Raw genomic sequence first — 25923 nt, 5'->3', positions numbered from 1 at the left:
GAGTTATGAGTGGACAAAAGGACACTTTTCACCAGTCAGAAACTGGTTACACTTTCAGTGCCCTACAAAAATAGTGTGGCCACTAATCAATATGTTCTGACACTCAAACTTCTCTTATAGCCTAAGGTTAAACATGAGGGGTTTTATACCAAAGGGATGCCTTTTGTTGTTAAAGTTAGAAGGGGGCGGTCGTGTGGTTAAACCACTGATATTGGACTTAGGAATTCTTGGTTCAGTTCCTTGTCTTGACACAGGATCCATGTGTGGCCTTTGGCAAGTCATTTGAACCCAGGTCCTCAAAGGTATTTAGACACATAACTTCCACTGACCTCAAGTCAGCTGAAGTCAGTGGGAATTAGGTGCCTAAACACCTTTGAGGGTCTGGGCCTGTTGTGTTAATTGGGTCTACAAATTTATCCTAATCGTGAGCTCAGCTGTAAGAAGTGAATGAAAGTTCATGGATGTCACAATAGCCTATCACAACAAATGTTGACGGAAAAAATTACAAAAGTGAGACAGACTGAATGGTACAGACAGAAAGACCTACAGATATAACTCAAGCAGTATGTTAAGACTGTGACTGGTAAACAAAAGGAGTAGAGGACCAGAGAGCAATGAACCAAAACTGGAGTGTGAGAGATTGAGTAATTGGTGGGCAAAATAATGAAGGGATGAGCTATTCTGCCTTTCACTCCCTTTTGGGATCCTCAAAGAAAGGGATGTTAGGAAAAAACTGACTGCTGGAGTGAGCTTCACCATCATGGCCACAGTCTCCTGGGACTCCAGGCCTTCATCATCTTGCTCTTGATGGATGTCCTGACCAGACCAGGCCAGAGAGGTAGCATCACCACCTCCATCAGCTCTGGCTGAATCCCAAACACCACCTCGGATGTGAAACTTTCTCTCTTCCCCCACCCCCCAAATGTGTCCTTTCTCCTCTCTACCTTATCTCATCTCTTCCCTTTCTCTACCATTTTCTTTTCTGTTTAATAAGAGCCTGGTTTAGCTGGCCAAGACCACATATTTTGCAACATTACTATAAGCCTGTGATCTGAAAGAGGCAGCTAAAAACAATGCCCTAAACAATCTGATGTTCATACAAATTCACCAGATCTCATATTAGCTGACAAAATTGTATGCTTTGTCTGTTTTTACGGCGCTGAGTTTGCAAGTGAAAGTCAACACCAGAGACCAAAGCACATTCTACCTTTGCTGTTCTTTCTCTTCTCCTTTTGTGTATGTTTGTCTTCTAGAAAACAGGGGAGGGGGCGCCATTAACAGGAACAATGACCGTTCCAGACCATGTCAACTAACTTTCCTCTTTTCTCAAAAAACGAGTTAATCCCGTCTAAGAGACTGTCAAACAGGTTTTTATTCCTTTAAAAAACTCTCTCCAGCTAAAGGGAAAGGGAACAGGGGATGTTTAAATGAAACCCTCATTTAATACTTCACGTATCAAATGCTTTAACTGTTTTCCCTTCTTTTCTGTATCTTTATCCCAAACCTCATTTAAAACTGTTTAATGTTGGACAGCGACTCGATCATGATAACAGCGCTGATTTCTTGGGCCCATTTGTTGCATCTAAATTCATACAACAGTCAGCATCCTTGGGTGGGATTTTCAAAAACATCTAAGAGACTTAGGGGAACAAGTTCCATGTGCTCCTAAATCATTTAGGGACTTTTGAAAATGTCTTCCTTTATGCCTGAGTTCCCCACCTGTGAAATGGGGATGATAGCACTGCACTGCATCAATGGGGTGACTTGAGGATAAGTACGTTAATGTTTGTGTGGTGCACAAATATTACAGTGATGAGGTCCAGAGCTATGTACATGGATAAAGTAGACAGAGCTAAAATAACCCTTATAATGAAAAGCTGGTTGCACCCTTACCAACGGGCATGACCCTAAAATATTCAGTACAGAGCCTGGCATTACTTAAGTAACATGTGATTTACACATTAAATTGTCAGTGTTCTTTGAACATACAAAGAACATCTTGCATTAGGGAAAAAAAGGATTAGGAAACTGAAATATACTTGATCTTTAAATTAGTACTCTACATGTTTATAGTATTTTAAGATGGCTTTGATACATTTTGGTTTTGACTTGTTACTTGCAATATTACAAACCAATTTTAAAACATTACGTTGAATTCGAGGTTGATCCTTTATTACATTACGATATTGTATATGTATGTGACCACACAGATATATCGACCGATGTAACAATTCCCTGGAAAAATAATTGCCTCAAGGGGAAAAAAAAATTGTGACCCATCTAACACTACCATGCAGCCAGTGCCACTCCAGGCACCAGCGAAGGAAGCAGGTGCCTGGGGTGGCCAATAGAAAGGGGCGGCATGTCCGTCCGTTGTCAGGGCGGCACGTCCGGATCGGTGGTGGCGACACTTTAGTGGCAGCTCAATCAGCCTTCTCTGGATGGGCAGCAATTCGGCAGTGGGTCCTTCACTCACTGTCTTCCTCTTCGGCGGCTCTTTGGTGGCAGCTCAATAGTTTTTTTTTTTTTTTCCCCGCTGCTTGGAGCGGCAAAAAAGCTGGAGCTGGCACTGCATACAGCAGAATAAGGGATGCAAGGAAACTGGTCTCAACAGCACTTTCAGCACCCATTCAGAATGATGCACAGGGCTGCCTCCAGGCACCAGCTCAGCAAGCAGGTGCTTGGGGCAGCCCATGGAAAGGTCCCTCGGTCCCTCTCCGAGGGAAGGACCTGCCGCCGAATTGCCACTGAGGAAGAAAGCGGCATGGTGGAACTGCCGCCAATTGCGGCTTTTTTTTTTCTTTTTTTCCCCGCTGCTTGGGGCAGCAAAAACCCTGGAGTCGGCTCTGATGATGCACATACATTAACTGCAAATGTAGACCAGGCCAAACAGTGTTCAGCCCCATTTCACGAAACCTGCTTGAGCAAGTCTTCAGAGTTCTCTGAAATGGGGCTGAACGCTGTCTGCCCTGGGCTACGCTGGCATTTACACAATGTGCTGCTGAGTGAATGCCGAACTTATTGCTGACAGGTATTGTCCTCAGCTCTCCTACTGAGTAGCCCATGAGGTAGAGTGCAGAAAACCAACAAGTGCTGGTAAAATAATGCATGCACCAGTGGTGGCTGCCCTGACAGTCTGCCAGAGTACTCAAAACGACGCTGCTTCTGGGTGCGGTGGTTGTTTTCAGTTTCTTAGTTTCACTTTTAAACTTGCTTGAGCTGATCAGAGCAGTTGTGGAAAACAGCTGGAAGTGACTCTTTCCCAGGTATTTTAAGGATGCTAAAGGCAGTTAATACTAGTAAAACAAGTGCTTGGAAGTGACTGCCTATAAAGAAAGGAACTGAACAAAGGAAAAGTTACAGAAAGCAGCTTAGAGCAAAGAAGATTAGTCATTACACAGTGACCATTTTTCTCTTCTTCGATTTTTGGAACTGTGTTGGAACCTACAGGGTAATTCACATGGATCTAGAAATGAAGATGATGATGAAGATGATTCCTAGGTAAAGAAATGCACAGCAGCACAAATTTGCCATGGCTTGGTGGAGGCTTTGTGGACAGCCACTGAGAAGCCAGGTTTAAAACCAAGGAGAACTGACAGTCGTTTAATGGAGAAACTGGGGAAAAAACAAAAACAAGGAAGGTGAACACAAATTTGTACCCAGAGAATTGACTGTTTCCTTGTTGTTTTCTGTCATGCCACATGCCAGATCCACGTAAGGTAAGGATACAACAAACTAGTAGGGCCAAGCCCTCGGAGCCAAAATGAGAACATTATGCCTAGACCTTGATCCCTCAAAACGTTTAAACACTTGTGATTTTAAGCGTGTGAGTTGCCGCATTGCCCTCTGTATGGCTACTTACATGTTTAAGGTCACAGGTGCTTAAATGCACTTCTGGATTGGGACATAAGGACCTAGTTATCAGTAGTCCTTTATAAGCATGCAGAGAGTGTGTTTTTATTTTATTTTATTTTTTAAATTTCCTTTCATATGAAAAGCACTGGAGTGTTACAAACTGTATGCGGAAAAATGATGAAATAATCTCACAGTGACTCTGCTAACTGATCTCTGTATATGAAGTAAAAATTAAGAGGGGGGGAAATTGATGCTGAGGTTGGTGGTTGTTGGAAAGGGCAAGTATAAAAAAATCACAAGTGTTCTTGGTTCAGTGCCATGATAAATGGTTGGAAAAACTATGTGGAACTCAAACACAAAATGCTGTTAATTCTGTAAGCTCTAATAGAGCCAGATTTTTGGGTGCATCAAGCATGGCAGTGTCTTTCTGAATGGAAATGAAACTAAATAGTTTTTCAAATTAATCTATTGCTATATCAGGGCGGCAGGCCTCTTTATTCTTTCAGTTTCTCCTGTTCTATCATTACTGCTGCAGAAGCACTAGCCACCTGCAGCTGGCACGCCTCCAGATGGATTCTTATGCAACTTAGGGGTGGAGTATGGTCAAATATTCCTACGTCGACACACATTGCATGTCTTGATGCCAGTAGTGCTTACTTTCTTATGATGTGTAGGCCTGCTCTGTGATCTCTAGAGTGAATTTGGGCAAGTGCACAGGATGGCTTCAGAAAGGACAACAGATCAACTGGTTTTCTTTGTGAATGGCAAAAAGGTAAGGGAGATTCCAACTTTTTATTCTCTTTGCTCTTGGATCCTGGCTGTGTTAATCATTTTATCATATTCTCTTCCACTGAAGTTTTCTAACAGAGCAGCAACAATAACCTTTAAAGTTTGGGCTGTATCATAATAGTTCTATGGATAGAAATTCCATGCTTGAATAATAAAAGTATATCAGTAGGAGTCTATTACTGATCACCTGACCAGAATGGTGACTGTGATTGTGAAATGCTCAGGGAGATTAGAGAGGCTACAAAAACAGAAAACCTAATAATAATGGGGGTTTCAACTACCTCCATTTTGACTGGGTAATGTCACCATAGGACAGGGTGCAGAGATAAAATTTCTATTCACCATTAATGACTGCTTCTTGGAGCAGCTGGTCCTGGAACCCACAAGGGGAGAGACAATTCTTGATTTATTACTAATTGGAGCACAGGATCTGGTCCAAGAGGTAACTATAACTGAACTGCTTGGTAATAACAACCGTGTCATTAAATTTAACATCCTTGGGGTGGGGGGACGGATGCCAATGAAACCCACCCACCACAGTAACATTTAACTTCAAAAAAGGAAACTACACGAAAATGAAGACACTATTAAATGGAAATTTAACAAGAACAAATTAATAGAGACTCAAACTAATTGTGTAAAAAAACAGTAAGAGAACAGATAAAATGCCACGATGGCTAAACAGCAAAGTAAAAGAGATAGTTAGAGGTAAAAATACATCCTTTAAAAATTGGAAGTCAAATCCTACTGAGGAAAATAGAAAGAAGCATAAACTCTGGCAAGTCAAGCGTAAACATATAATTAGGTTGGCAATAAACAAACAAACAAACCAACCAACCTATTTGTAAAGCAACTACCAAAATACACAAAAACTAATAGCAAAAAATCTTTTAAGTACATCAGAAGCAGGAAGCCTCCCAAACAATCAGTAGGACCAGTGGATGGTCAAGGTGCTAAAAGCAGCGCTCAAGGAATACAAGGCTATTGCGGAGAGACTAAATGAATTCTTTCCATCGGTCTTCACTGCAGAGGATATGAGAGACATTCCCACCCTTGAGCTGTTCTTTTTAGGTGACTAGGAACAGTCCTGGATTGAGGTGCAGTAGAGAGGAAGTTTTGGAACAAATTGATAAATTAAATAGTAGTAAGTCTGCAGGACCAGGATGGTATTTATCCAAGACATCTGAAGGACCCCAATATGAAATTTCAGAACTACTAATGGTGGTATGTAACCTATCGGCTAAATCAGCCTCTGTACAGATAACTGGAGGATTGCTAATGTACTGCAGATTTTTTAAAAAGACTCCAGAGGTGATCCTGGCAATTGCAGGTCAGTAAGCCTAATGTCAGTACCAGGCAAAATGGTTGAAACTGTAGTAAAGAACAGACTTATCAGACACATAGATGAAGAAGATTTTCTGGGGAAGAGTCAACATGTTTTTTATAAAGGGAAATCATGCTTCACCAATCTATTAGAATTCACTGAGGGAGTCAACAAGCATGTAGGCAAGGGTGCTTCAGTAGATATAGTGTTCTTGGACTTTCAGAAAACCTTTGACAAGGTCCTAAATCAAAGGCTCTTAAGCAAAGTAAGCAGTCATAGGAAAAGAGGGAAGGTCCTCTCATGGATCAGTAACTGCTTAAAAGATAGGAAACACAGGGTAGGAGTAAATGGTAAGTTTTCACAATGGAAAGAGGAAAATAGTAGGGTCCCTCAAGGATCTGTACTGGGACCAGTGCTGTTCAACATATTCATAAATGATCTGGAAAATGGGGTAAACAGTGAGGTAGCAAAGTTTACACATGATACAAAATTACTCAAGATAGTTAAGTCCAAAGAAGACTATAAAGAGTTACAAAGGGATCTCACAAAACTGGGTGACTGGGTTACAGAATGGTAGATGAAATTCAATTATATAAGTGCAAACTAATGCACATTGGAAAAAATAATCCTAACTATATATATGAAATGATGGGATCTAAATTGCTTCTGTCACTCAAGAAAGAGATTTTGGAGTCCTTGTGGATGGTTCTCTGAAAACATCCACTCAGTGGGCAGAAGCGATCAAAAAATCTAACAGAATGTTAGGGAACCCTTAGGAATGGGATAGATAATAAGACAGACAATATCATAATGCCACTACACCTCTACCCCGATATAACACGGTCCTTGGGAGACAAAAAATCTTACCACGTTATAGGTGAGACCATGTTATATCAAACTTGCTTTGCCTTCCCCAGTTCCTTGTTCCCAGACCGCCCCCCCTTCAGAGACCTCCGTCCCTAATCACCCCTAGGACCCCACCCTCTACCCAACACCCCTGTCCCCTGACTGCTCTGACCCCTATCCCCCGCCCCCTGACAGGCACTCACCAGCAGCGGCGGGAAGCAGAGCAGCCTGGCCCCAGTGCGGTCCACCCTGCCAGCTCCCAGCCATGGCACTCCACTTCCTGGTGTCGGTGAGTGTGGAGAGGTTGGGAAAAGGATGCCCCCCCCCCACTCACCTACAGTGGGAAGTGGAGCGACGTGGCCCAAGCCTGCTCCGCTTTCCTTGCCCTGGCTCCAGCTGTGTCGCTGGGGGGCGGCTGGGGAAAAGTCTTGCACTCACCTGTGGAGGGAAGCAGAGTGCCACAGTTGGGAGCTGGCAGAGTGGAGCTGGCGGGGGCTGGGCTTCTCCACTGGGAGGTTGGGGAAAGGACGCCCTCCGCACTCACCGGCGGCGGGAAGCGGAGCAATGCAGCCCCAGCCCTCTCCACTCTGCCACCTCTCAGGAGCAGCGCTCTGCTTCCCTTCGCAGGTGAGTGTGGGGAGGTTGGGGAAAGGACGTTCCCCACCCCTCCCCGAACTCACCTGTGGTGAGAAGCGGAGCACTGCGGCTGAGACCTGGCGGAGTGGAGTGGGCTGGGGCCCGGCTGCTTTGCTTCCACCGCTGCTGGTGAGTGTGAGGGGGTAGGGGGGAATCCCTTCCCCCAAGCACCCTCCCCTGAGTGACACGGCTGGGGCAGGGGTGAGGGAAGCAGAGCAGGCTGCTCCTGGCCCCCCGCTAATCCCCCAGGCCACTCTGGGACCTCAGGGCCCCCAAAAGTGCCCTCCCACAGCTCCTGCCCCCCAGACCCCAGGAGGCGGGAGCCCCTGAATGCCCCCGAGACCCTCTGCCCCCTTATTGACCCCCTCGGCCCTGGCCTGGCCCAGCACCGTTAATGCTGCTCAGAGCAGTGTGTCAGAGCTTTACTGCCTTGTATGTGAACCCGCCTTATATCGGGTTGTGTTATATCTGGGTAGAGGTGTGTCCACATTTTGAATACTGTGTGCAGTTCTGGTTGCCCCATCTCAGTAAAGATATATTAGAATTGGAAGAGATACAGAAAATGATTAGGAATATGGAACAGTTTCCATATGAGGAGAGATTAGGAATACTGGGACTGTCCATCTTAGAAAAGAGATTATTAAAGTGGGCTATTTGAGAGGTCTATCAAATCATAATGATGTGGAAGAAGTGAGTAGGGAAGTGTTATTTACCCCTTTACATAATACAAGAACTTAGGGTCAGCTGATGAAATTAATATGCAGCAGTTTTAAAACAAACATAAGGAAGCACTTCTTTACATAATGCAGTCAACCTGAGAAACTTGCTGTGAGGGGATGTTGTGAAAGTCAAAAGTATAACTGCGTTCCAAAGAGAATTAGATTGGAGGATAGGTCTATCAATGGCTATTAGACAAGATGTTGAGGGACGCAAACCTATGCTCTGGATGTCCCTAAACCTCTGGCTGCCAGAAGCCGGGACTGGGCAACAGGAGATGGATCACTTGATAATTACTCATTCTGTTCATTCCCTCTGAAGCACTGGTCATTGTGGGAAGACATCGATGCACTTCAATAGCATTTCTTAGAAAGTGACTTTACCATACAAGTAAATATGCGCACTAATTTTATGTAATTACCTGAAACCATTTCAATAGCAAAAGCAGATCTGATGTGTGTATGTGTATATATAATATATTCAAGATGACTGTGCTTCAAGGTAGGCAATAAGAAACTGAATTCAAGTCAAACGCTCATCCCATCTGCATTTAAACATCTGGAACACAGTTTACAATCAAACTGGTTTTGCACTAATAAAAACACATACATTGCACCAATCAGATACCAATGATCACTCAAGAGGTGGCTGCCTTTCAGAGGTGGGTGGTGTGATTCCTGCACACAGTCGAAGCCTTTGAACAGTGAATTCCATTTTTCATACCATTTCCTCACTCTGCAGAGGTTTAACGCTAACCAGGATTGTGGTCTGCATCCTGCATGGCACTGAAACAAGTCAGGACTACCACTCCACTGCACTCTCAATAGAATTTACCAATGTCCGTGTTCAATGTGGGGCAAACCCTGCCCCTCTTTTTATGGCCATTGATACAATGAGACCAGTGCAGTGCTACTGCCCAGAGACTAGCATGCTGGGAAGCCATGTCGAGGTGTGCACCCCCTGTGCACTGTGGAGCACAGATCTATGGAGATTGCTTGCACACTGCTCAGGAGTAGAGCAGGAGTTGGGGCTGGGCCAGAGAATCAGTACACTGATTCACTGGCCTTTCTTTTCCAAGGAGCGAACATGCTGTATGGTTTCTAGGTTCAGAGGCTGTGCGCTGTGCAGTTAATCAGCTTGGCCTTGGTGTGCATGAGGGCAGGATATGACCCTATCCCAGCTAGAGTTGGGGCTGAGCTGTGAGTTTGATTCCCAATCTGGATTTGGATCCAAACTTCCCTAAGCTTTTGAGGATGTTTGAAGTCAAGAGCACTGGTCTGTACCTCTTACAAAGAGTGCACTGAGCCATGACGTCTGGATCTGAGCCTATCCAATGTCTGAGGAGAGCCGAGGTTTGGTGTAGAGTGTTCTGGCAGATGCCATTCTTTAGTTCTCTGGTTGGAAATAGGGGCTGATCATGAGGCTGCTTATGCAAGTGTGTCAAGACATAACACAACAGAAGGACCGAGTCAGCAGAGAACTTGGTTGGTGACAGTCCTCTTTCATTGCCTATTGGAACTGTAATTGTAAGGGGTTGCTCCTGAAATCAATGGGGATTATTTCATTTTGCACTGTGCAGGAGTATGGGTGTGAGGTACTCAGATCCTATTTGAAGGATCGAGTACCCAAGCAGACAGACAGAATGAATATTGTGATCCTATAATGCTACACAATGTGCAATACATAAGTAAGCATTATTTCCATCCAAAGAGTTTAAAAGCCAATTAGAGACGATACAAATGAGCCTAACAAACAGTTGGAGGGAAGACCCGAGGGAGGACAAAATAACGGTAATAAATTCATGCAGTTACATAGATTAGCAGTGTTCACAGCAGTGTCATAAGGCAGGGCCAACAAGAGGGGCCTTGTTCTGATCTCACAGTAGTTTTACCCCGGGGGACTCTATGGAATGCAGTGAAGTCACTCCTGACTTACACAGGTGTGTGGTCTGATTCAAGCCCTGGGTTTGATCCTGAGTGGTATTGAGCACCATAACTCCCATTAGGCCTGATATTCCTCCTGCTTACACAAGTTTTACATTTAGGAACCGCCATTTACTACAATGGTGTTCATGCTGCTTTACAAGGATAGGTGTAAGAGGCGAATCTGGTCTATTGACTTGAAAAGGAGGTGCGGTGAAGGTGCCCAGCATGTTATGTATTTGCTCCAATGATGAGGAGCCGCTTCCATTTCAAGGCCCCATCTTGGCAAAGATTTAACTTTCGTGAAACTTACGCAGATGCTTAAGTGCTTTGTTGAATAACTGGTGTCTAAAGGCTTTGCTGAATCAGGGCCTAAGCCCATATTTTCAGCAATTTACAACTTCCCAAATAATGGCCATTTGGTGATGAGACTAATTGTGTTTATTCTTGGTCCACAATTGCACATTTTTAGGATAGTCTCATGAAAACCTATTTGGCCATTTTGGGTTTATTGAAGCATTAAGAAAATTGTCCAGTGGCTTATTTTTTATGCCTGGATAACTCAAAAAGAGCTTTGCTTGAAAGGGCCAGGCCAGGCACGTGCATAGACCACAGAAAGGGATGTGGATTTTACAGTGCTTGACAATAGTGTGATCCAAAAATAGTAATTCTCAGAATGATCTGAAATAGGGAACTGCTTCTCATTACTGAAATAAACACATAATGAGGTACCATTTACTGCAGGTGGAATGGAGGCCACTAGCCACTGAAGACCAGAATGGCAGCCATGAATACTGGCCCCAGGTTGGGAGAGGGGATTCTATGCCCCTACTCACCAGACCAATTCTCACACAAAGACTTGCAGGGTTGCAGCTTGTTTACTTGGGCTTTGTGTGTGTGTGGCAGGGGAGGGGAGTGAATTTCACCCGTCAATTTCAGCAATTGCTTAGTGGCAGTGTGGGATGGAGCTCTCTGGAATGTAGGTGCCTTTTTGATTGAATGTTTATTTAAAAAAACAAATCGAGGTTGTGAGATGCCAGCCCCTTCCTTCAGATTGTTGCAGTGAAGACTTTAGAATTAGAATTCCACAAATTCAGGAAATTCAGACTCAGGTATGTTGGCGTATATATCCAGCTATTATAACTAGCGTTGTGTGAAAAAATAGGCCCAAGGGGCCTGATTTGCTGTGGGAATATGAGCTCTGAAATTTGGGACTTTTGTATTATTATAACGTAATTATGCGCTACTGTACGCTTTTAAATATTATAAAATGAGTATGTTACAATATGAACCAACTTTGTGCATCTTACTGTTTAAATTTGGTCCCAGTGTAACCTGAAAGGCTCAGCAGCATGTTAACGAAAACCTGACTTTGCAAGTATGTTACTCTACTTTCCCAGATCACGTGCAGAAAACAGGTTGATATGCACCTTCACACCGATGCCATTACAATCTTTGCAACTTTGTCCTTGAAAGGAGTCAACATTACTGAGATATGTATGGTAATCGGGGTGAAATTAACTTAACGGACTTACCAGGCTGGCCAGGCTTCTGGGCAAGGGGCAGGGCCTCTGGCAGAAGGGGCAGGGCTGGGGCCAGACTCCCCCAGCCAGCCCTTTAGCACTGCCTGACCCACGCTGGTTAGGACTCCAGTGGCAATTTAAAGGGCCAGGTGCTTTGGCTGCTGGTGGGAGCCCCAGGCCAGCTGTTCCTCTCCCCCATCAGCGGCTCTGCTGGTACAGTCGGCTGTGTCCCTGGGGCCACTTTCTTACCCATGTGCCGTACCAGATCGTACCAGCTTACTGTCACCTTTGATAGTAATCCCCATACTTAATATACTTTCAGGGGAATGCTGCAAATACCTCTGTGATGCCAATCACTTGAAAAGATTACATTTGTAAAGATTTCAGTAGTAATGAGTGCCAGAGTCCATTTGCCGAGCAAATTATCTGTTTTATGGTCACAAATATAGGAGCTGTATATGTAACTGCTGCCTAACTACATTTTTCAGGAGCTAATTATAAAAATGTGGGTCTTATTGGAACAAAAACTCGAAGTACAGAAGGTGGTAAATTATCTTATCTTGAAGGGGGGAACACAAGGTTCTAAAAGCGCCCTTTGCGTCAATCAGACTTTCAAAACTGAGAGAGATTATCTTAAATAAATTGTAACGATCATATTTAGGACTCCGACATTATAAGAGTCAAGAATACATTATCACATCCTATATGTAATTTTATTGGAAATGTGCCTTGATACTCTATTAATACCAATGGAGCAAAACAAGCCCTGCAGTCCAGAAGAAAACAAATAAAGAACTTTGATTTCTGACCACATGGAGAAAGTTCAAGTAGAACCTAGTTTTAAATCTAATAAAATAGGTAACAGTAAACAACACCATTAACAATCAAGACTGAGTTGACTGAAATTGTGCAGATCAAGATTCCACACCAAAATCTGCGATTTTCAGGTTCAAGATGGTTATTAATATAACAACTTTTAATATAACATTAAAAAATGAAGTCAGATAAACTCCATGTCAAGTCAGAGTCAGTGCTGAATCTTAGGTTGTATCCCCAGATCCAACAAGAATTAAATAGCTTGTTACCTTAATAAATGACATCTAGCAAGTATTAAACATCTTATCTTAACAAATAACTTTCTAAGGTCAGCATTTGGGTTTAAGTGAGTATTAGTTAACTCAGTATTAGTGATGGACATAAACCAAATCTTGATCCAGGCAATCCAGAACTTTGGATCACTTAACGTTTCTTTGCTCATCTGAACCAAACCTCTAAACTTCTTGAGGGTCTCACATCACTAACAGAATTTGTTTACATACGTCCAAATTTATTAGTACATGGTGTTTGGACCAGGGCTTCTGCAGGAGAGACAATGGGATAAACTCCAAGATGCCAAGTGCTTTGTCCTTCCTTAGTCTATGTCTACATTACGAAGTTAAGTCTACTTAAATTACGTCGACATACAGCCACCGCTGTAATTAAACTGCTGCTGTATGGCCACAATATGCTCCCTGTGTCAGCAGAGCACATCCACAGCAGCAGTTCTTGCATTGACACAGAGAACAGTGCACTATGGGTAGCTATCCCACTGTGCAACTGGGCACAAGGTATTTTGGGAAGGGATTTCACTGCCTCACGGGGGCAGGTGCAGAGTAACATGATGGTTTCTCAATCTCATTGTTCCATGGGCATCCTGCTGGATTGTCAGCCGCTTTTCAACTGCTCTGGTAACCTGCAACCCCACCGTCTCTGTCAGAATGCATGGCTCCTGCACTGCTGTTCAGTATTGTGCTGTGTGTTATGAACACAAGTCTATAGGAGGAGCTCAGTGGAGGGGGTTATTCGGCTGAGGGATGCCTTGAAGGAGTATATTAACACGAAACCACAGTAATGTGTGTTGCCATAGTATGCTGAGCCTGGCATTGTTTATTTGCAGCGTGCCATGAACCTTGTAATGATTCCTGCGTGTGCCTGAAAAGTAATGCATTTTAAATCACTTCTTAAAGTAGCACCCGGTAATATGACCAAACTGACATTGCTGAACACTAACACAAGAAGCCCACAGAAGTGTGTGTGTGTGAGAGGGAATGTGTGTGTGTGTGTATGAGAGAGAGAGAGAGAGAGTGTATGTGTGTGTGTGTGTGTGTGTTGGGGGAGTAAGTGTGTGTGAGAGAGAGACTGCGTGTGTTGGGCAAGTGAAGCAGAGGCTAGTGCACAGACAGGCACCTCCCTGAACTCCCACCCCAGCTCAATGGAGACCAGTACACTGGCAGGGGGGAGGGGGACATCCTGACACCAGGCCCTTTCTCCCTCCCCGGCTCTGCATAGCACAGCAGTCTCTCCTCCCACTACCAGCATCAGCCCACCCTGTCTGCTTGCTTTTGTGGTCCTACTGCTGGGGAGAGCAGGATTCCACATTAATGTTTTGAATCTGTGATTCCCTCCAAGTTCTCCCACAGCTTCCTCTACCCACAGACCCAGGAGATCCACCCCCTCCCCTGTAGTCCGGCAGGAGTGCAGTTTGCTGCCAGGGAGCCCGCATGGTCAGCTGGGCAGTAGCTATGTGAGCTCTCTGTGTGGGGCAATTTCAAAACTTCCTGGGGCTTTGAAAGGGGAGGGGCGCATGTCTGTGTAGCTGGCAGCAGGGCTGTGGAGTTCAAAACAGCGAGCAGAGAAGTCATGCTGGGCATTGCGGGATATTTCCTGGAACCCAGTTACAGCAACTTAAGGACTGCAGTGCCTACACTGACATTGCGTCACTATGTAGCAAAAAGCTCTACACCTCTCATTGAGGTGGTTTTATTTTGTCAGCCGAGCAGGAGAGTTAAAGGAGTGAGTACACCTCCACTGTTTTGTTGACAAAAACTGCCTTTTGTTGACAAAACTGTGTAATCTAGACAAGGTCTTAATCTGCTGCTAAACTTATTTCTGGGATATTCCACTTTCCTGACCTCTCTTGTGCTATATAAGCAGATCTTAAAAGTGACAGGCAGTGGAAGAAGGGACAAAGATCACTGGTGTAATGCCGCTGATGTTAATGGAGTTGCACCAGGGCTGAAGTTCATCTTCAGAGTCTGAATGTCTGTCTCTTTAGGTATATAAATATTGATTATATGTTTTACAATACTTTTCTCTTCTTTCAGGTGGTGGAAAAAAATGTGGATCCAGAAACAACTTTACTGACCTACCTACGGAGAAAATGTATCCAATGTCAGGAAGAACTATATGGTTTCAAATGGTTATGGCATTTTATTGTTGTTAACTGTTGCTATCGAATCCTAAACAGACAGCATGTTTGGGGTGAGAGCTGTATGCTGATTGGTATTATTTTGGACTGTGAGTTCATCAGCTCATCTAAGTTAAGCAGCATCAAATCTAGCTAGTGCTTGGAAGGGAAGCCTCCAATAGCTGCTAGTGATTCAAGATATGACAGAGAGAGAGAATCGTACAAAAAAGAGGCCCATAAAATTGAGAGAACAGTTCATTTTTAATCACATATAAACTGCGTAACAATTTCCTCACTGACAAATTAAGGCTGTTTCCATTTCTGTTTCAATACATCAAAGCCATCGGTGCAAAAAGATTCCCAATTTTGACTCTGTGTCCTTTTACAAGGTGTAGTTCACACTTACTTCAGGCTTGCTGGCACATTCTGGCAGGTGCACAGGGTTTGGAGGAGGAAGGAGGACATTAGCCATGTGTGTTTTTCGGTATGGGGGCACCAGCCCGCTTGTGCTCAGGGAGAGCTAACAGCAGCGTTCTGTCTGGATGTAGCATGGGTGCACAAGGGAGGGGGGAAGAAAGAGAGAGGACAGAGCGGCCATCTCCAGGCACTCCTGTTCATGAAGAGTCACTATTTGGTCCTAGGTGTATGAGCTTGTTAATGTCTAATTCAAATAATGTAATGTTTGGGATGATGGTATTCTGTGGGGAAAGCTCCTGATTCTGTTGTTTTCTTAAAAATCCAGAGTTTATGGAAAGTCTACATGGTGAATTCTGGCTCCTTGGGGAGCTTTTCGCTCACATCCTAATAAAACCGACGTGACATTGGTGGAGAAAACCCTTAGATTATGCCTTGATGGATTTCCATGAACAATCTGTGTTCTGCTATAGTAGACACAGTAGTGCAGAGGTAATCCGTTTCAGGTCAGTTCCAGTGGGAACCTCAATGATATTAGTATGAAAGGGCCCAATCCTGCTGTCATTGAAGTCAATTTGCAATGGACTTCAACGACGGAGGAGCAAGCCTAAATTGATTATCTCAGCGTGGCGATATATTTACTGCAACCAAAGGTGGTTTCTCCTTGAAAATCAGTTCTGTCTTGCTCTGCAGTGCCCGATCCAGTTCACTATAAACAATGATAAATAATTATAAATAATAATATATGATTTTGACACAGCACCTCTCATCCTAAAGGCTTGCAAAAGTTTGTCTTCTGACATTCTTCATGTAAACCCAGATGATTTGTGGATGATATGAAAAGCCCTTATATGTTTCTGGGCTTCAGTGGGCATTTTTCCTGGGTTTGATGCTGCATGTTCTCTCTGTGTAAGAAACTCCTGTTGAGATCAATGGGATTTCAGTGTACAAAGGGCTTATGGGACTGCACCCTGAGTTAAGACTGATCAGAGGATCCAATATACTCAGGGTGAAATTCAACCTGAGCAAGAACTGATTGGAGAGAGAAAATCACCACTAGAATAGTCTTGTAGATTCTTCCCATATCATCTTGTTGTGTGGTGTAGGAGATGCTCTCCACCTCTGTGGATGAGGTAATGGGGCCAGCCCACGCACCTGGTGGATCCTCCTGTGCCTCTCTACTGGCTCTGGCTCCCAGCACCTCCTTCCTTTGGCCTCCATTAGAACTTCCCTTGGCTGTGGCTGCCCCAGAACCCTTTGCAGGAGAAGTCCCCATGGAAAAGGTAATACAGCCCCAGGAAATAAGAACTCATTTGTTTTTGTGCATGCAGTCATGTACTTTTTTTGCATGTGTGACATATTTGCTCATGTATATTCATCTTTCTGACATATGGATGATGGATTTATGGAGTAGACTACCTCAGTGCTCAAGTACCTTGCTGAATCGAGGCCTTACTTTAATTCCTGTTGTTATCCATGAATCTCCATAGCTATTGCTCTTATAGGAGAGAATTTCTGTTTTCATCAACTCTTTTTAGTTGCATTGTTTCTACAGACTCCTGAATTTGACCATCAGAAACAAATTTTGAAAAACTGGACTCTAAATCTGTCTGACTAAAATTGGCTACCTATGTTTTTGCTGATTTAGTTTTCTCAAGTTATATGTTTTTATATGTACCAGCACCTACTTTTTTGCTCACTTACTTGTTCCACATATTTGTATTGGTGTCAAAATCTCAGATGCAGATACACAAACATATACCCACATAGAACCTGCTTCAGTATAGAACCACCCCTCCTTCCCACACACTGACTTCAACATCCCTAGTTTTCATCTGTTGCCTCACAGTGGAACCCATATGGGGTATCATCAAACAATTACATCTCATATTTAATGGGGACCACACCCTGAAACAAATCTTTCCTGAACCCCCTCTTTGGGCCTTCAAACAACTCCCCCAATCTTGTCAAGTTCATCGTCAGAACCAGGCTCCCCATAGACCAGGACCCACCAACTCAAAGCGGCACCAGACCCTGCCAGAACAATAGATGCAAAACCTGCAGACAGATATCCACTGCTACGATGATCAATACACCCCACAACACACCGTTCAAGATCCATGGGTCCTACACATACTTACTGCAACATGTGGTGTATCTCATCCAGTGCACTAAATGCCCCATAACAAATCTGTGGGTGAAATCAGCCAATCACTACACTCTTGAATGAACTCACACAGAAAAATGATAAAAGACAAAACCACTACAATCACCCTTGGGTAAACATTTTTGACAAAGCAGTCACTCCATACCTGATCTTTCAGGACTTGTCCTCAAAGGAAACCTGCACAACACCTTCAAAAGATGAGCCTGGTTTCGTGGCTCATTACAACAATTTGTAACACACCTGCCTGCCAATCTGCAATAGTCCACTTCAAACCCCTTTTGAATAACAGTCTAATTCTTATTGCTCACCCCATTTCAAGGGGGTGCCTACAATGTGTACTCTTTATACTTAAGTCAGCCCCAACTTGTGTCTAGCTCAGACACTCTGATTTCGTTCTCTAGACCTGAAGAAGAACTTTGTGTAGCTCTAAACTGTGTACCTTCCACCCACAGATGTTGGTCCAGTAAACTATATTACTTCACCTTCATTGTCTCTCTCATATCCCAGGACCAATATGCATACAACAACGCTGCAAAAAACAAACAAACAAACAAACAAACAAAAAACCAACTTTCAGCAGTATCCCCGCCCCCTTTTTTGGTCAAAATGTGAAAAATTATTGAAAAATGTCAAGATTCAAAAAATTGTAACCAGCATAAGCATATTAGATAGTTAACTGCCTTATTATCAGATCTTCATGTGCCAATCCTGTAGTCTTCACATCAGTATTTGAGGTTTTTCTTCTGTAAAAACTAAGTTGTTAATAAGGGAAAATGTAAAGAAAATTAGGAACTCAATTTTCAGCCAGAACCTTTGGAAAACTTTGGCTGTAGGATTGTGGGCTGTACATTTGTCAGGGCTATTGTTATTCTTCTGTATTTTCCTTAACCCTTGTTCTCTCAGTGGGGCTACCTGGAACCAAGCTAGGCTGTGGAGAAGGTGGATGTGGTGCTTGCACTGTTATGATATCCAAGTTTGACAACTCCCAGAAGAAAATTATGTATCCTTTGCAAGCTGAACCTGTAAACTGAGATGGAAATGAAAATAGTCATGAATCCAGGTTTTTCCCTTTAGGATGCAGCATGTTTATGATTAAAGAAATGTAGTTACATAATGTTATGTTTCTGCCAAAGCCTCAGTCCACAATTCAGGACATAAACTCAGCAGGTACAAGGAGTTATTTCCTCCAAACAGTATTGTACAATGCTTATGAAGATTTTACATCTTGCCTTGAAGGATGAGCACAGGTTCTTATGACAGACCAGATGTTAGCTTAGATGGTCTTTCCCGATATGGTGGTAACCTTTGTAACCCTAAGGTAGCATTCTCCTGTTGCAGTGCAGCCCCACTTTTGCCCTGGCAAGAATAAAATAACAATTACTCTGCTAGGATCTTTATTACTATTATATTTTTGGAATCACCTAGCTCCTGTGTATCTGTCGATATCCACTGTATCTGCAGCTATCCATTTAATCTGCAAAACAATTCTTTCTGTTTGGCACATGAAATTATGTCCTTCTCGGTATTTGATCGTTTGTGGAGCTAAGCAATGAAATCAAACCAAGAAGAAGTAAAACACTGATTATTCTTTCTATGGAGAAAGGCAGAAACTTCAAATAGTGAAAATGCCATGGGTATTTTACCGTGAGTTGGTGAACATCTCTAATGAGGTCAGAGGGTGACCAAGAAAAGAAAAAATATGGTATCTCATTAATAAATCCCTTCTATCATTCTGTCCCCTAGCAGCCAGAATATTTATTTGTTTAATTTATTTTTAAGGCTATGCAGGTTGCAGGGATCAGGAGAGCTAAGTATGAGGAAAGTTCTGGCTACATTGTTTGATTTCATCTTTAATCAGAGACATTTTTACTTCGTTCACCACCTACAAGAGGTGTGTCTGAGCCATCTGAGCACAGGACCGGAAGCCAGGAACTCCGAAGTTATTATTTCCAGCTCTCAAGAGTGGCCTGGGCAAGTCATGTGACATCTCTGCCTGTTTCCCTATTTGCTATGTACTCATTTAAACTGCCTACAGAGATGTTGTGAGGCCTAAATAGTTAGTTTAATGTTTATAAGCACTTTGAGAAAGACTAGTGCTGTTACCACTGGCCCAAATCCTGCTGTTCTTGCTCAGGTGAAGTCACTGGGAGTTTTGCTTGAGTTTGGGCTGCAGGATTTGGCTGGTTGTTAATAAATATGTCCAGTCTGTTCTGTCTTATTTAGGTTTGTATGCTACACCCATCACCATGGCATCTGAGTTCCTTTCAGAGGTGCATTAAGCAACAAAGGGTGCATTTGGAAATTTCCATCTGGCCCTTCCCATCCAGTGAAGAAGGTCTAGATATGTCCTTGAGAGTTTCAGACTTCACAAGGACTCTGTTTTGCCTGAGTGGAGCTGTCATGAGTCCATTCTTCTGTCACAGGCAACATTGCCTTTCTTTAGCCCATTTGCTCATCATAACCAGGCTGTCTGGAATTGCAACTGTACATATCAGAGACTGCAAAGCAGGCAAGCGTCATGATTCCTTGTTTCCTTTGTTGAGCACTGTAGGCAAATGATTTTACAAATGAAGTGACCTTAACTTGTGGTTCTAGCCACTACTCTGTAAATGCTTGTCTGTTCCCCATCTGCGCATTGCATCACGTAGCAGTAACTACTGTTGAAGGCATAGGGAGCACAAAAACAAGATTGCATCCCGTCCAGGTGAGCTATCTCTCTGCTGTTAAGTCTTAAGACAATGTAACCTGTGGCAGGCCTCTTTTGCGGACTCATCCTGTTAGAGGAGGGTTCTAACACCTGATAAGGTGCTACTTTCTGCTGACCCCTTAGGGGCATGCATGGCTTGTTAGCTCTGCCCTGGATAGAAGGGAGGTGGGACCAGCTCCTTGGGCAGTGGGACCATGGGCCTTCTACTGGAGGAACTCTTGGAACAGCCTACCCTGGGAGGAATACTTGGGTTGTTCTTACTTTCCATGTTAATAAACCCAAAGGCTGGAGGGTGTGGGTTTCACCTTAGACCGTGTGCACAGACTTTGTTGGTAGTGGGAATGGCACCTCCTCACATGTCTATATTGTAACTCTCTGTTTTAAGCAAGCATGATATTAGGTGTCATTCCAGCTACACTGCTAGTGTTTTTGCTTTGACCCTGCAACGTTGTATTGATCCAAGTCCCACACCAGGAGTGATCTTGTGGCTAAAGCAGAGGACTGGGAGCATGGCTGCGCAGGGCCTAGGTAGAACAAAAGGTGCAGTTTGCCCGAGGGTGCCCAAAATGATGGATATGTGGCTGCGGCAAATTTGAGTGAGAGGCATTGTGACCTGGCATATGGAGTCGCAGTGCTACTCCTGCTTGGTGCCCGGCATCAATAGCGCGAAGAGCAACACGCCTGCCCCAGCTGGGCCCACGTCCCGCTGTTGCTGGCGTTGGCATCATTGAACCAGACCTGAGGTAACTCACCATGCTGAGAGCCCAAAGGTCGGAGTAGGGTCAGGGGTTGGGAATACTGCTCCAGCTGGCAGTGGGGCCAGAGCTCAGGGAGAGGCAGGACTGGAAGCAGCCCCTTGGCTGCATGGAGGCAGAACCCCCACATTCTCATGGGGGTGGGCAACAACCCTACAGGCCTGGGGCCCTCTCTTACCTGCCATCCCTTTCCCTCTTCTTTAACCTCTTTCATCTCCATGGTAATATTTTGGAAGGGCTGGAGGCCACAGTTTCAGATTTTGTCCTTCCTGGGTCCCTCGAAACCTCTGTGTGGTCTTGACTGGGAGTCAGGAAATCTAAGTTCTATTCTTGGCTTTGCCTTGGCCTTCCTGGATGACCTCGGTCAGGAACTCAGCGTGCCTCAGTTTCTCTACCTATAACATCGGGATATTACTATTTACCTCCCTCACAGGGGCATTGCTGAGGATTAATTCAGTAATGTTTCCAAAGGGTTCTGGAAGTTGTGAGAGAACGTGTTACTATTGTACGGTGATACTTACAGGGCAGTTTTTGGAGGCACTAGTTGTTTTATCTTTGGCAGAGATGCTGCCCTTGAGATGGAAATTAAGTTTTCCTCTGCACATAGCTAGCATTTGTACAGATTCTTTCCATGATGGTAAACCACAAAGAAAGAACACTTAGACCTAAAGTGAGATGGATGGAGACTGAGTGGCTCCACTTGGATAGAGCTTTTTCCTTTCCCTACCACTTCCCCTCCCACCAGGATCCAAACACATAAACTTTGAGGGAAAAGGGTTTGAAATCCAAAGACACATCTGATTCTGACCAATAGCCCCTATCTTTAGGATGGATCAAATGAAAACCCAGGGACTCAAATACACCTGGGGTAAAATCCTGGCCCCAAAGAATTCTATGGCAAAACTCCCATCAATTTCAGTAAGGCAGGATTTAGGAGGGTGTCTGAAATCCAGACCTCAATTTTGCAGTATGAATTCATCTCATGAGTCTGTTTGAAACCCATCTGAATGGACTAAGGCCTTGTCTACACTTCAGGGAAAAGTCGATCTAAGCGACGCAATTTGAGTTAACGTGAATACCATAACTCAAGTTGATGTAGCTTATATCTGCTTACTGCACAGTCCACACTACAGGATGTCGACGGGAGAGCCCGTCGACTGCCCTTACTCTTCTTGATCCAGGGAAGCACAGGAATCAATGGGAGAGTGATCTGTGGTCAATTTAGCGCTAAATAGACTGCTGATACATCGATTGCCGTGCGTCAATCCCCTAGTAAGTGTAGACAAACCCTAACTCCTTTGGGAGGATCAGCCCAGAGACGTGAGGAAGCACTGGCTAATGAGGTCAGGAAATCAGCGGAGTGCTGCTAACAAGAGCTGTTTGTGTTTTGGTCACTTTTTCCTCTTAGGAGAGAATAGCAAAAAGCCATGGATCCCAGTGTGGCTTTTGCACTCCTGGCATTGTCATGTCCATGTATGCATTACTTCGCAACAGGCCACAACCAAACATGGAGGAGATTGAAGAGAATTTTCAAGGTAATGCCTATTCCAAAACAGACCTGCAGGGATGCATCTTGTGCTTTTTTGGGGGCTACGTTTCCCTCCCCAAGTGGGGCAGAGTGCACCTAATCTGATTGCTTTAAAACTGGCCAGTTACTATCAAAGTCATTCTGGACCCAGGTTGTCCAGAATGAGCTTTTCACAGGGCCGGCTCCAGGCACCAGCTTATCAAGCAGGTGCTTGGGGTGGCCACTCCCAAGCGGGGCGGCACTTTCAGGTATTCGGTGGCAATTCGGCGGAGGATCGCTCACTCCCGCTTGGAGCAAAGGACCTCCCGCTGAATTGCTGCAGATCACGATCGTGGCTTTTTTTTTTTTTTTTGGCTGCTTGGGGTGGCAAAACCCCTGGAGCCGGCCCTGGCTGTTCACATTACATTGCTCAGAAGTGTGAAGTGAACAGATTCTGGCTGGAAATAGAGGAGAATTCCCATTGTTGTTGTGAATTATCTGCATTACCACAGTGCATAGGAGCCCCAGTCATATGCCAGAGCCCATGTGCTAGGAGCTGTGCGAACACAGAACAAAAGGGTGGTCTCTGCCCTAAGGAGCTTACAAACGAAATAAATCACCTTATGGTGGGTGGGGGAAAAGCCTTGCTGACATAGAACCAATGGAGATGGCAGAGGTAGCTTCTGCACCAACCACCACCCCCACATATAGGGTTGTGCCCTGGGGATGTGGAGGAGCAAAACACCGTTATGCGAATTCTCCTCTTGTATAGGTTACAGAAATCTCTTAGCTGTTTTAATGCTGGGGCTGGGATTGGGCTCGTGCTGAGTCATGGAGTTGTGACTGGCACTACAGTGGCCATGCCTGCTGGAGAGAGGTCAGCCACAGGAGAGAAATGAGCTCTCTCTTGCTCCAGACATTAGGTAACCGCCATGTTGAGATTAAACACGTGCAGTCAAGGCAGCTGAATGCTAAATAGGGATAGTTGAAATTTTTGATCAGAGAAAATTTTCATTGTGATTTTGAATTTCTGCATAAAAAAGAAAGTGGTGGATTTTGTGCAGAAATAGTCCCAAAATTTCATTTCCTCCCATTTTTTGATCAGCTCTGTCTAATGTTGAGCTGGGGAAGCCCCTCACAGAATCAGTCTCTGATGTGTGCACAGAAATTCTTGACTGAATGACTCTTAACCTTTATCCTTTTTGCACTGGCCATGCAGGAAACTTGTGTCGCTGTACAGGATACAGACCCATTCTGCAGGGGTACAGGACATTTGCTGAAGTAAGTGGCCTCAGATAACATCGCCAGCTTCTGGAAGGCATTCAACAGGCTGACTTGCTCAACTGTTGATAAAATACACTGTTGGACTGGGAGAAAAATGAAATACATTTGCCAGCCAACCCCCTGTAACTCCCCAACCAAATCCTAAACACAGCCCTGACTCTTGTCAGTACGTGTGTTACATATTGATAACACGACAAGGCCTACTCATTAACAGCAGTTGCTCAGGTTAGCTCCCTTTAATAACTAGAGTACTCAGTGCGGTGGGCCCATGTCAGGTCACCCGTAAGCAGGCCTCTTTTTACAGTGCTTTTGCTAAGGCTCTTAAAAATACAGCATCCCACAAAACAGAGCAGCTCCCAGATCACCCGGGTATGTGCAGGTATAGAAAGGTGCCTAACTACGGTGCATGACTAGGGACATACAGCTGCAGAGCCCAATTGGGCAATTACTTTTATGAGAGTTGAACTGCATAACTAAAATGACAATGGTGTTAAGCTGAAATGTCAGCACTAAGTATACCCCTCCCCACACCCACTACCCACCTGGGGTGGAGCATTAAGCACAGCCATACACTTTTTGAACTTATTTTTGAAAAAGTCTCCTCCGGGGGTTGTATGGAGAAATGGAGCATCTAGATACTACACTGATTGGTATTATGGCTGTACCTCAGATGGGTAGCGAACACCAAGATATAAAGCAACAATTCAGCATGGTGCACATGTATTTTATTCTGTGTAACGGATGAAATTAAAGAGAGGAAAATATAGGTAATTGTGAAACCCATTAGACACTGGAGCAATCTCCGAAAGGAGATGGTGGAAGCTCCACTACTTGAGTTATTTAAAACTGAACGGCAGAGAATATGCTGTAAGGGGCCATTCAAACCCGCTGTAAGGGAGAGACCTAATTATTTGGCATCTTCCATTTCCAATTTCTCTGTTTCTCTGATAGAAATTATAAATGGATGAACAATTGCTTTTGCAAGTGGATGAAACCTATTTAGCTTGCTTGAAATCTACAGGTTTTTCTCTAAGCAATTTTTTGCCCGTGTAGGACTGGAGTTCCTGTGGGAAAGGAATCAATGGCCCAGACTGCTGTATGTCTGGAAAGGATGGAGGCTGTTGTGGTAGAAAAGTCAAGGACTCGGGGTGCTGCATGAACGAGAAAAAAGATAATGCAGTAAGGCATTGCCACACCTTTATTTTTTCTCCTCTTCTTTCTTTTCACTATCCTTTGCTAACGTTTTGTAATTCAACTTTTATTTTGTATGTGCCAAAGCCTGAATCTTTACTCTGATCTTATTGAGACAAAGCACTGGTAAAATGCTATAGCAGCACTGCTGTGACACTTCAGTGTAGACACTACCTATGCCAATGGGAGGGCTCTCCCTTCAGCTTATGTAATCCACCTCCCTGAGAGGTGGTAGCTAAGTCGAATTTGAATTTTGAAGAGAATTTTTCTGTCGACCTAGCACTCTCTACACAGGGACTCAGGTCATCTTAACAACGCTGCTCAGATCGTGGATTTTTCACACCCTGACTGATTTCGTTAAATCAACAAGGCCTCACTTTGCTTTTATTTGATCCGTGCTCAGGCAAATCTACCACTGAGTCCATTCAATTACCCCAGTCTAACTTTGCTATAAGCGAGACTGGAATAAAACCCTGTGTGTTTAGCCAGGCAAACTCCTGCTAAAGACAAATAAATATAAGTGGGGAGTTCAAATTCTGGGCCATTGTTTAATTCATCTGTGTAATTCCACTCTATTAGTTGTACTGTTCATCATTTAACAAAATAATGAAAAGCATTGTATCAGAAAGGAAATATGAACCAGAGTTACAAGTAGACGTAGTTAAGTCCTCTTGTTTTGAGAAAAGAAATTTCTCTAACAGCACTTTGTTTTGTTTAACAGGCAATGGTGTCCTCCATCTTGTTCAACCCAGCTGAGTTCCAGCCTTTGGATCCCACCCAGGAACCTATCTTCCCTCCAGAGTTGCTGGTAGGTGCCTTCATGCAGCAGTGAATGCAGCTCATTGGCCTGTTTCTCTCACACGGGGGTTGAGTGACCCATGTGGCTCTTGCCCCAAGGAGCTTACGGTGTAAAAGACAGGCACCAATAAAATAAGACACATTTGCTGACCCAGAGCAGGCATTAGCATTCCAGTCTTTCATATAAGAGCCCTGCCAGCAGAGGCTTTCCATGGGATACACAGGATAAGCTGAATCAGTGCATCCCCCAGCTGCCCAGGCC

At 44.1% G+C, this 25923-nt stretch overlaps 1 protein-coding gene across 1 annotated transcript in view; it reads left to right on the top strand.

Moving 5' to 3' along the window:
* The first annotated feature begins 3618 nt into the window (after nucleotides 1–3618).
* Nucleotides 3619–25923, top strand: part of XDH (xanthine dehydrogenase) — an 81444-nt gene continuing 59139 nt past the window's right edge. Inside the window, 10 exon segments of the mRNA XM_032798233.2 lie at nucleotides 3619–3719; nucleotides 4530–4547; nucleotides 4550–4627; nucleotides 14756–14813; nucleotides 18323–18419; nucleotides 20015–20123; nucleotides 22290–22416; nucleotides 23608–23669; nucleotides 24726–24851; nucleotides 25585–25671. Coding sequence (XP_032654124.2) covers nucleotides 3702–3719; nucleotides 4530–4547; nucleotides 4550–4627; nucleotides 14756–14813; nucleotides 18323–18419; nucleotides 20015–20123; nucleotides 22290–22416; nucleotides 23608–23669; nucleotides 24726–24851; nucleotides 25585–25671 — 780 coding nt within the window. The 5' untranslated portion in view covers nucleotides 3619–3701.

This window comes from Chelonoidis abingdonii, chromosome 3 (genome assembly GCF_003597395.2).
Source record: "Chelonoidis abingdonii isolate Lonesome George chromosome 3, CheloAbing_2.0, whole genome shotgun sequence".
Classification (NCBI taxonomy): domain Eukaryota; kingdom Metazoa; phylum Chordata; order Testudines; family Testudinidae; genus Chelonoidis; species Chelonoidis abingdonii.
Note: the sequence above shows the minus strand (reverse complement) of the source record. Positions and strands in the feature narration are given on the sequence as shown.